The 11,811-nt window shown below is 35.0% G+C and overlaps 1 protein-coding gene across 3 annotated transcripts in view; it reads left to right on the plus strand.

The window, feature by feature from the left end:
* Positions 1-8,835, plus strand: part of PREX2 (phosphatidylinositol-3,4,5-trisphosphate dependent Rac exchange factor 2) — a 308,213-nt gene extending 299,378 nt beyond the window's left edge. For 2 of the 3 annotated variants that reach the window (XM_054561713.2, XM_054561714.2), the window contains exon 40: positions 1-8,835. In XM_054561713.2, coding sequence (XP_054417688.1) covers positions 1-46 — 46 coding nt within the window. In that variant the 3' untranslated portion in view covers positions 47-8,835. The other variant, XM_024251586.3, reaches the window with a different exon arrangement.
* The last annotated feature ends 2,976 nt before the right edge of the window (positions 8,836-11,811 follow it).

The following is an 11,811-nucleotide window of genomic DNA, read 5'->3' on the forward strand; positions in this document are numbered from 1 at the left end:
GCTGTACAAGCTGTGTGAGCCCCCTCCCCCAGCTGGAGAAGAATGAAAAGAATTCCCAAGAAACCAGGCAGGCAGAAGCTCCTGAATGCTGGACTAGACAAACTACATACTGTCTAAACATTCTCCACTGAAGATAAATCAATGTTTTGTTTTTTTTTTCTGTAAATCTTTCTCCCTATTGCAAACAAGTAGTGTTCAGTTTATACTTGAATATTTATGCTGGAAATGGATAGAAGTTCAATCAGACAGTTCAGCTTCACAAACTGATGTCTCTCTGTATTGACATTAAGTATTCACTTTTAGAGTAAAATCCATCCCTGGAACATAAAGAAAAAAATATTAGAGATTTAAAAATTAACCACCATGCCTCCTCTCCCATTCATTAAAATTGTTTTATTATGTTTGTTTTCATCTTTTCCAAGTGGACACATGTAATAATGGAGAGTTCCTCTTGAAGAAGGCTATTATTGAAGAAACCTGGCGACATCTTGCAAATCATAATGAAAAATGTTAAGGACAATATAGACTGTGTAGTATACATTTTCAGTCCCCCATTTGCAAGAGAGAAAGTCATTAATGTGTAAAAGGTGGAAAAGCATGCTTTACTCTTTCTCCTAAGGGCTTATTTCTTGTTAGAGGAGAAGAAAGCTGACTAAGGCCTCCAGCAGGACTCACTTTCTTCTAGCTGCCTTTGGGCATCCTTTATTCTTGTGGACAGCTCTAGCAAATCAATGCTATTTTTGGTGTCTGCAACGGGCATGGCTTCCTTGGGCCATGAATACTGGGTGCTGTGCCATAATGGCCCTGGGGATCAGGGAAGTGCCCTGGGGATCACGGAGGGGAACCAGGATGAAGAAGGGTACTGTAAGCCTATTTTAAAACTAAACCTTTAAGTTAGATACCTAAAACTCTTAATTTTATGAAGGCTCTCATATGAGAGGTCAGACTCTTCAAAGAATACACCATCATGAGAATTTTTCTGTCAAGATATATGTATAAGATATGAAAATAAGGCTTTATTTGTACTTTAAAAGGACCATTAGGGGACTTGGTAATTTGTGGATGCACAAGGTGTATTCTATCCTTATTCTAAAGTATATGTAATGTTTATCATTTCTACATTGATGCAATAACATTGTTTTTAGCATAGTAAATACAGTAATATTTCTTTTAAATCCATAATTTTCAAACAAAACACTCATGATTGTGATAATTATATGAGTTTACGCTAATTTAGTATGTGAAATGCTTTTCATATCTAAAGTATGTGCAAACTATTATTAATTTTTTTTTTTTTTTTTTGAAACTGAGTCTCACTCTGTTACCCAGACTGGAGTGCAGTGGTGTAATCTTGACTCACTGCAACCTCCACCTCCCAGGTTCAAGCCATTCTCCTGCCTCAGCCTCCCAAGAGCTGGGACTACAAGCATGCACCACCATGCTCGGCTAATTTTTGTATTTTTAGTAGAGATGGGTTTTCACCATGTTGGCCAGGCTGGTCTTGAACTCCTGATGTCAAGTGATCCACCCACCTCAGCCTCCCAAAGTGCTAGGATTACAGGCGTGAGCCACTGCTCCCGGCCCATTATTAAATTTTAATTTATGAAATTTGATCATGGTTTTCAAACTATTATTAAAAACCTTTATCATTAGCCATTATGTATTGAATAACAAAAATACCATGTTACATGTGTAGGCAATATGTGTATACTACTAGGTAAGGTAATAATAATTGTTATTTGGCACAGAAGCTCTTGAGACTTTTGTGAGAAGTCCATATACAATGAAAAACAAGGAACCTAACATCAGAGTTTTCAAGAAAAAGTTGAACATTTTGAATTTAATAAAGATATCATTACATAAATAACCTTCAAGGATTTAACATTCGTAGGGCTAATGAGAGAACACAGCTGATTAGCTAGCAAGTCCTTTCATATTGTCATGACTGTTTTCTCATCACCATCCTGGAAGCAGTAATCCTCATTAGAGGCATGCAAGGGTTATTAAAATGATTTCAGTTGTACTTTGCCATATTTCATGGGGCAAATTATCAGCTATTGTGGTATTTATAAGCTAACATATTTTATATTTTTAAGGATCTACTTTCTTCATAATAGAATGTGCTTCATATTATTTTTAGGGTTAAACATAAGTGTATCGTCTATCATGCTTGGTACTTACTAAATGCTCAAAAATTAGTAATGATTTATATTAACATCAGTCGCTATAACTTCTGATTATAATAAAAATTGTAGCTAACACTTATTAAGGGATTACTATATGCCCAGTAATACCTCCAATTGCTTTGCCTGTATTCTGTTGTTATTGCTTCACTTCATCCTCATAATAATGACGTGACATGGTACTCTTTTTATCGCGCCCATTTTTAGAGTTGAGGAACCAAAGCAAAGAATAGCCCAGTGACTGGCACAAAGTCACATGATTGACAAGGGGTAGAACCAAAATTTGAACCCAGGAAGTCTGCCTTCTTAATGCATTATGCTACTTTTCCTTATCAGTATAAGAACTATTGTAATATTACAATGATTTGTAAGTAAATTTGGAGTTATGCGGCATGTGTTGTCATTAAATTATACACTTTGTATTAAAAAACGGTGAATGGAAATATGTAAAATGCTTTAATTATATGAAAATTATAGTATTTCCTGGACATTTTACAACTCTGGATGCACATTTTGAGGTAACTCAACACTGTTGCAATCTGAAAAACTATTTTGTATCATATTCCTCCTCATCAAAAATAACAGTTTTAGATAGTACACCGCATAAAACTTTATTATAATTCCAACACAGTGGTAACAGTAAAAAACATACCTAATGGATGAATGAATAATGACAATTTTTTCAATGCCATATGTACCTCCATGTGACATTGGGCATTAAGTGGCCTTGAGGTTTTAGGATATGTTTACCTTAATGCTACATGCTCCTCTATAACCAGTGCACCTTCAAATACTGCTAAAACCTGCTAACTTCTTCCAGGTTCTGAGCATGGACAACTCCCACTCCCCCTCAACCTAAAAGGGAAGGTCATGCATAGAAATTTTGGATCTAAACTTAGGGCCTGACTCAAAAATAATTGTGAACTAAAAATTCATAGTCAATACATCTTAAGCATTCTATTATTTCCTATAATTTTTTCTAATATTAATTCCAAATATTACAAAACTTAATGTGATATTAAAGTATGAAAAATTTGAGAAGATTAGAATTTTACATGTATTTCCATTCTCATTTAAAGAGAGAAAAGGGGGAGAGAATTTCTATGCTAGTTTTACTTACATTGGATATATAATATTGAATTTATAGTATAAGCTTTATTTTATCAATTCGCAAACCTGAAGTCTCATACTGTTTTCTATCTCTTTAAAACACATTCTTCTGGTGGCTTGGATTCACCGTGCATTCATTGGCCACTCTTCTTGCAGCAAATTTTAAATCAATTTAAAATTAGGTAAACTTTTTATGATACTAAAATATATATGACATTGAAATGACATTGGTTCTGAGTCTATTAATTTAAATTTTGGGATCATTACATTCAGCATGAAATGAAATTGACCTTGACACTAACTTTGAGAGCCAAGAAAATGAATGGGTAAACAAAGCCTAAGGGTCATGTTAATTTAACAAAACAAACTATTTTCAGTCCTTTGGGCTTGTACATTTTATAGACAAAATTAGTATTTATTGATTTGGAAGTGTTCAATTGAGAGTAAATGACTCTGTGTTTTGAAACTAATACCTTTGCATTTAAAATACTAAAGTATTATTTTGTTAGTTCAAGTAGATCTTTTCCTGTGTAGCATGATTTAATGCAGAGCAGTGGGTATATTTTTATTCACTTATACTTTTGAAAAGCCATAATATTGAAATTTAAAATGAGTAGTCTTACTTTAAGGTCATTTTTACTTTACATTTTACTTTAAAGGTCGTTTTTAGACTTTATGCGCTAGTGGTATTGAAACTAACCTTTAATACTTGACTAAATTGCTTGTGAATTTTTGGAAACTATGTTTAATTTTTAAAGACATTATTATGTGAATTATCTTACTAAATTATCGCTTAAGAACTCTCTCATAGCAGTAATTTCATTAACACGTATATATACTAACCAATTTGCTAAATGAATTGTCGGTTGTCCTGCTTAAGTACTAGGGCCAAGCTTTGAAATGACTTAAAGTGATCTGAATTTTGATTGAGAAAAATAATCTGTCTTCTATCGAATGTTTGAACTTTTAGTGATGAGCCTCAGCAAAGTTTCACCCTGCATGAAGCAGAACAGGTGGGGGAAAATTACAAGAGGGGTCTGTACCAAAAATGGCCCCAGGATATTCCATTGAACAAATATTGACTATTATCTTCCTAGGTGCTACAACTCCATATTAGTCATTACAGTTAGTCTTTGGTTTCACAAAAATGTTACTGCTTCAAAGGCTTGGCATTAACAGTGAAGTCAGCATTCATATTGCCAACCATCTGCTGGTCATACATGGAAGACTGTTAAAGTGTGGTCTGTGCATCATTGAGCAATTGTTATATAGACACAAGGCCTGCTTCACTCAGGATAGCTTGCTCCTCTCACTGAGAAGAGATACCTGAAGTCTACTAAGTCTACTAAATGAGATATATATGTGTATGTATATGCCTATATATATTATTATATTTACTAGTTTTTGTGATAATGTTATAAAAATTAATAAGATTGTTTTGTTTTGTATGAATGTACAACAAATTGAGTTGTTCGATGTATTGAATGAATGTCTTACCCTAGGCATTGGAGCTGTCCAACCATGGGTAAATAAATGTACCTGGTCTTTTGATCACTGACACTACTTTGCTATTCAATCTGGAATCAACTGACCTGGCTCTGCCATTGAGAAATAACTAATTAAGAACAAAATTGTTAAATTTTAAAATTATATTTCTACTAGAAATAGCTTTGGAGAGTTAATTTTAGGTGCAAATAACAGGATAAATGCTATCTGATCAAGCATTCATGTGACAAATGTTTTTGAGAATTCACTTAGTGCAAGGCACAGTCATTGGGGCTGGTATATGTGTGGATATGTTTGATTTGAAAACCTTCGTGGTGTCTCTGGGTGTTATTGATCATCTGTGTCTTTTGCTTAAAATGGCATTATTTGTAACACAAACCTAATATCATATATACAAATATACTGTATGTAGCCAAGAACACTAAATTGGTAAAATGCTTTAGAAAATATACATTTGAATTTGAATATCTAATGCCTCAAGCAAATTTATTAGAGTTTCAGATGAATATATATTTTTGTAACTGGCAAGTAAATGAGTAGAACAGAGCTTTTTGCCTAAAAATATTTTTATAAGTACTCATTTACATAGTATTCATTATTTTAAATGACGAAATATCAAATTTGTTCTATAAATAGTAATTGTTTTGAATATATCCATATTTAACATCATATGAAATCCAAAATTTAATGATAAATTTCATCTGGATGTGTTATTATAAAAGTCATCTTTTTTCCTTTGTAAAATATCCATGTAACATAGCTTCCATTACTCCATATTTTATGTATGGTTAAAATTATCAAAGTGCATTATGTATTTTATATCGTTTATTTTTGTCTGCATAAAAGATTGGAATAGTAACCATGTATGATAAATGTTAATAATAATAAAGTGAAATGTAGTATGGCCCATTCAGCTTCTTTCCATTTAAACTTAATTCCTATTATGTCCTTACCTATTTGGAGGACAAAAACCGTTAAACACAGATTTTCACCCTTCAAGAGTTCACAAGCTCGATAGAAGAAACTTGACACACGTATGAAACAAATACTACAAATATGAGCTGGAGGGACAGTAACTGCTAGGAAGGAATGAGAGAGAAGCTTAATATGGGCCATGGCATAGGAAAACTTCACGAGAGAAAAGAGACTTACGCTGTCCCCTGAATTAACTAGCCAACCTATCAAGGTTTATTTAGTACTTATTATATATCAGCCACTATCCTAGTTGCTAATGGTATACAAATGCACATAATTCCCAAACTCTAGGGTTATAGAGGGTGGTATATTTAAGATGATTAATGCAGTACACAATCCAAAATGGCAACTACCAAGACAAAGCAGTGGACACTAATGCAAAATGAGAGAGAAGGCAATGAGAAACACAGACTATAGAATTCAAAGAATTTAGATTCAATCCAACATCTCTTCATGGAACATCTACAGATTACTTGTCATGTACTGAACTAAGATGGATATTTAGTATTTCGGAACACATGTGTAGTCATTACCCTTATGAAATTTACAGTCTAAAGAGGAAAACGTTGATTCAAAAAAAAACTACAAAAATAATGAGAGAAGCCTGGGTCAGGAAAGGTCATCAGCATTCAAGATGAGTAAGATTAAGCAACAGAAGAAGGGAACAGCAACCTTGTTAACAAAAACAGGATGAATACATGCACTGAGATGACAAAGCACGAGATATTTTGGTAGGATGGTGAGTGGCTCAGTCCGGACAGACGATAAAGATCTGTGGATGTGCTTAGAAAGAGACATGGATAGAAAATACAGCTGGATCTGGAATGCCAGGCTAAGAATTTGGGACACTGGACATTATGAGCATTTAAAAGATGAGATAAATAGTTGATAATAATGATAAAAATTATGAAATCCAAGTGGGGAGTTTGAAGAATGTATACGTTGTTGATTGTGCAGGGTACTTCAAAAAAGTCAAATCAAATAATAATTGGAGAAAACCAAAATCAATAACTGGTTTTACTTTTTGGAGATTGCTGGTATACGCTGAGATTGCAAATTTAATACAGTAATATGAGTGAGAAAATAGAATCAGCAGGTGTAGCTTATTTATTTCAGAACAGCATTCCAGACATTTATGGTCCAGAGATGTTATTCAGTGAGATACACACACACACATACACACACACACACATACCCCATGCAAGTATTTTGTGGTGAAAATGAGTTTAAGAAACATAGGATCAAGCAGGTTTCTCTATTATAGGACTTTTCCAACCTGCTAATGTACTGTTAACCATGGTGACTTTGGAGGACAATGATGGTATGAAATGTTTCCCAAACGCACTAGAATATAGGACATGTTTTATGGAAGATTTGTTATCATTTCCTTGGAATACAAATATTCATCAAAGCACAATATGGGAAAACTATTCTAGAAACTGCATAACATGAAGAAAAAAATGGTAAGCACATTGATAGATGGTGGGGTCTTTACCTGATGGAGGTGCCATTTGGGCTTAAAGGAAGAAATGAACAGTAACAGTGAAATAGAATTAAAAGCAGATTGTGATACTGTAATTTTTATTCTCTCACCATTCATCTAGGTTCAGGGTATTAGAGGCCATAAAAAGCACATTCCATAGAAAAATGGAAATGTTTCCTCTCCTTTTTAATCACTTCAGCCTTCTAATATGATGACATATTGGATTAGAAGACACTTTATTATGTCAAAACTTGGCTCCAATTTACCATGATTTCTGGACTAAATTTGTAAGGCTTGATGGCCATGACCAGGGTGACATGAGTTAGACAACTTGAAGGTAAAAGACTGATTTTTCTTCACAAAAAGTATTAAAAAGATATATGCTAAGTGTGGAGTTTTGTAACCTGACACTGGTTGGGCATTTTAAGATGATCTGAATGCAGTGGTATAAACAGCTCATTGATTTCTGGAAGCCAATTGATGATATGGACCTCCAGGTCTGGAAAAGTATTTGTCTCACCTAGGGTCAGCCTCAAGATTCCTTGAGATCAGGACATTTCCAGATCGAAATGTGGACCCATTTGCTATTAATCAAAGTGAATATACGGGAGGAAGTTTCAGTACAAGACTCTCTAGATATTCATCAAGTCAGAGGCTTCTTAGACTTGCTGCCCTTGACTCACTATGTTGCTCTCATTCAGAAGAGGCCTGTAAACTCTTTGCCAGAAAGTGATAAAATAAATTATTCCAGAGCTGTGTGCTCTAAGAAAGAAGGCAGTGTTCATCACATGATATAAGAGAGTGTTCTGTTTAGGGCACTTTAATTCAGAGGGATGAAGACAAGTGAGGATATAAATAATGGTCAGAGAATGACTAAGGACATGCAGGAATTGATTGCCAGGAAATATTAGGTCTGCTAAAAACTGCTGCTGCTCTTAACTGCCCACATGTTGATTCACTTAAAAATGTTTACCCCAGAGATTAGACATTAGAATGTTACCTAACTTTAGCAATGAGGGATCTGGAAGCTGTAAGTGAATACAGAGGAAAAAATAGGCTGTATGATGATATAAAAAATGGCTGTATTAGTTTGCTTTCGCTCTGCTGATAAAGACATATCTGAGACTTGGCAATTTACAAAAGAAAGAGGTTTAATGAAAGGACTTACACTTCCACGTGGTTGGGGAGGCCTCACAATCATGGCGGAAGGCAAGGAGGAGCAAGTCACATCTTATGTGGATGGTAGCAGGCAAAGAGAGAGCTTGTGCAGGGAAACTCTTCCTTATAAAAACATCACATCTCATGAGACTTACTCACTATCACAAGAACAGCACAGAAAAGACCTGCCCCCATGATTACTTCCCACCACGTCCCTCCCACAACACGTGGGATTTCAAGATGAGACTTGGATGGGAGCACAGCCAAACTATATTAGAAGATTTTAGACATGATCTTTGAAAAACTTTTTTAAAAATAGATTTAGGGGCTACGGTGCAGTTTTATTACATGCAGTAGTGAAGTAGTGGTGAAGTTGGGGCTTTTAGTGTAACGATCACCTGAATAGTATACCTTGTGTCCATTAAGTAGTTTTTCATCCCTCATCTCCCTCCCACCCTCCCACTTTTCTGAGTCTCCAATGTGCATTATTTCCTGAAAAATTTATTTGAATTATATAAAACATCAATTGGAAAGTTAGGATAAGCTTTTCCACTTTTTTATTGAGATGAAATTCATATAACATAAAATTAACCATTTTAAAGTATACAATTCAGTGGCACTTAATAAACTCACAGTGTTTTGTGACCATCATCTTTATCAAATTCTGAGAAATTTTCATCACCCTCAGTTTTTTTTTAATTAAACTTTTATTTTGAGACAATTGTAGATTCCCGTTTTTGACAAAGGTACAAAAATAATTCAATGGGGGAAGGATAACATTTCAATAACTGGTGCTGATGCCACTGGACAGCCATAGGCCTAAAAATGATACTCAAACTAAAAATTGCTCCTTATACAAAAATTAACTCCAAATGGATCATGGGCTGGGCGCGGTGGCTCAAGCCTGTAATCCCAGCACTTTGGGAGGCCAAGGCAGGCAGATCAAGAGGTCAGGAGTTTGAGACCAGCCTGGCCAGCATGGTGAAACCCCGTCTCTACTAAAAATACAAAAATTAGCTGGGTGTGGTGGCGGGCGCCTGTAATCCCAACTGCTCGGGAGGCTGAGGCAGAAGAATCGCTTGAACCCAGGAGGGAGAGGTTGGAGTGAGCTGAGATCGTGCCACTGCACTCCAACCTGGGTGACAGAGTGAAACTCCGTCTCAAAAACAAATAAACAAAAAACAAAAAAAAAGGATCATGGACTTAGACATAAAACAAAACATACTATTACAAAACTTTTAGGAAAAAATATTTTAAAATTCTTCAGAAGCTAGGGCTAGGCAGAGTTCTTAGAATTTACACAAAGACCATGATCCATAAAAGGCAACGTTGATAAATTGGACTTTATTAAAAATTTAAAACTTTTTCCATTTTAAAGCCTATGTGAAGACAATGAAGGTAAGTTATAGACTGGGAGAAAATAGTTGAAACTATTTACCCCATAAATTATTAGCATCATAGAACATGTAAAGAACTCAGAAAAAAGTTGTAAAAGGTTTCATGCTGTCTGCTTCCTTTTGCATAACATTCTTGAAATTGCAAAATTGTAGAAATTGAGAACATATTAGGGAGAAGGAGACAGGAGAGAAGTGGGTGTGGCTACGTAAGAGAAACAGAAGTGATCCTTGTGGGGATGGAAATGTTCTGTATCTTGATGGTATTCATGTCAGTACTGCATTCTAGTTGTGAAACTGTCCTACAGTTTTGCAAGACGTTACCGTTTGGGGAAACTAGACAAAGGGTATACAGGATCTCTCTGTATTATTTCTTATATCTGCATGTGAATCTATAATTATGTCAATAAAGATCAATTGAAAATATAGAATGAGTTTTAAATGCCTTTCAAAGTGGAAGTTTTAAAGGTAGCTTTATTAATAAGGAAAATATCTTTCTGAAAATGAAATCACATTTAGTAATTTCTCATCCCTCATTAAGTAATTTCTAATCCCACATCTCCCTCCCACCCTCCCACTTTTCTGAGACTCCAGTGCGTATTATTTCCGAAAAACTTATTTGAATTATATAAAACGTTGATTGGAAATTTAGGATAACCATTAGTTATCCTAACCAAAGTTATCCTAACTAGCCAAAGTTAGTTAGACAACCACTGTATAGGCTTGATGTTGGACTTTAGTACCCTGCCTGACAGTTGGGCTCCTGAGGAGCTCATAGTTCAGAGGCAGTGGCAAGCCTGTAACAAGATGTCCATACTCTGATTTAAAGTCCACTCCAGCACTTAATAGCTGTGTGACCACAGACAAGTTATTGAGCCTCAGATCCTCTGAGCTGTAAAATTATAATAACAATGCTGCCTACTTCATATGGCTGTAGCATCAATTAAATAAGATAATATAGATAAGAATTTAATACTGAACTTGGCAGCTAGAAGGACTTTATAGTGTTCCTTAGATAATAATACATTGTGTTCTTATGAAGTTGAACTGAATTAAAGGTAGAAGAAAAGACCTATTCTCCAGAGACATTTTCTTCAGATTGCTTACTTAAGGCGTAGAGAGATGGGATTGGAGCTGCAGTTTGAAAGCATGGTATGCCATATTAAGGAGTTTGTAATTTATCTTTGTGGGCAGATGAACAAAGTTTCAAGCAGGTGAACAAATTATCAGAATAGTTAACATCCACAGCAGCACAGTTAGAAGGCTGTTGCATTAATCCAAATAGTGTTCTCAAAATGGGATTCTCAAACCAAATCTATCTCTCAGACCAAGTCCATCACAGTCTCTTGAAAAATTATAATTAGAGATTTTATTTTTAATAAACTTTCTAGGTGATTCTTTTTGCACACGGGTTTGGGAATTGCTGGTCTAGAAGAGAAGTAATAGAATTCTTAAAAGAGTATCAGAGAGAAAAAAGAGGAGGAGGAGTTTTAAGAAATATTTAGGAGGTAAATTAACAAAATTTGTTAATCCATAGGATGTGGAGAAGTGAATTATAGGAAAAAATCAGGATGTTGCCAAAGTTTTTAGCTTGGACAATTGGTTCAATTAAAAAGGGATGGCAGAGGAAGTTGTAGTCTAGGAAGAAAAGACAATAGATGCACTTTGGGGCATGTTGAATTTGAGCACACCCAGATGGAGGGAGCCAATAGGCCTATCCTATAGGAAAATCCTGTCTGAACTTTAGGTAAAAAATGGGGACTGGAGATCTAGGAAATGTACATGAATAATTAAGGCCACCCACAAAAAGCACATGGAGTTAAAAGACTAGAGTGCTGAGGATAATGTTCTGGAACACTAAAATTAAACAAAAGAAAAGAAGCTGTAAATGAAATCTGGAAGAAGTATTGGAAGTGGTTGGGAGGAGATCCATGAAATTGTGTGGTCATGGAAGTCAACAAAGTAGAGTTCAAAGTGGGAAACGGATAATGATGCAGTGATT

This window comes from Pongo abelii, chromosome 7 (assembly GCF_028885655.2).
Source record: "Pongo abelii isolate AG06213 chromosome 7, NHGRI_mPonAbe1-v2.0_pri, whole genome shotgun sequence".
Taxonomy (NCBI): Eukaryota; Metazoa; Chordata; class Mammalia; order Primates; family Hominidae; genus Pongo; species Pongo abelii.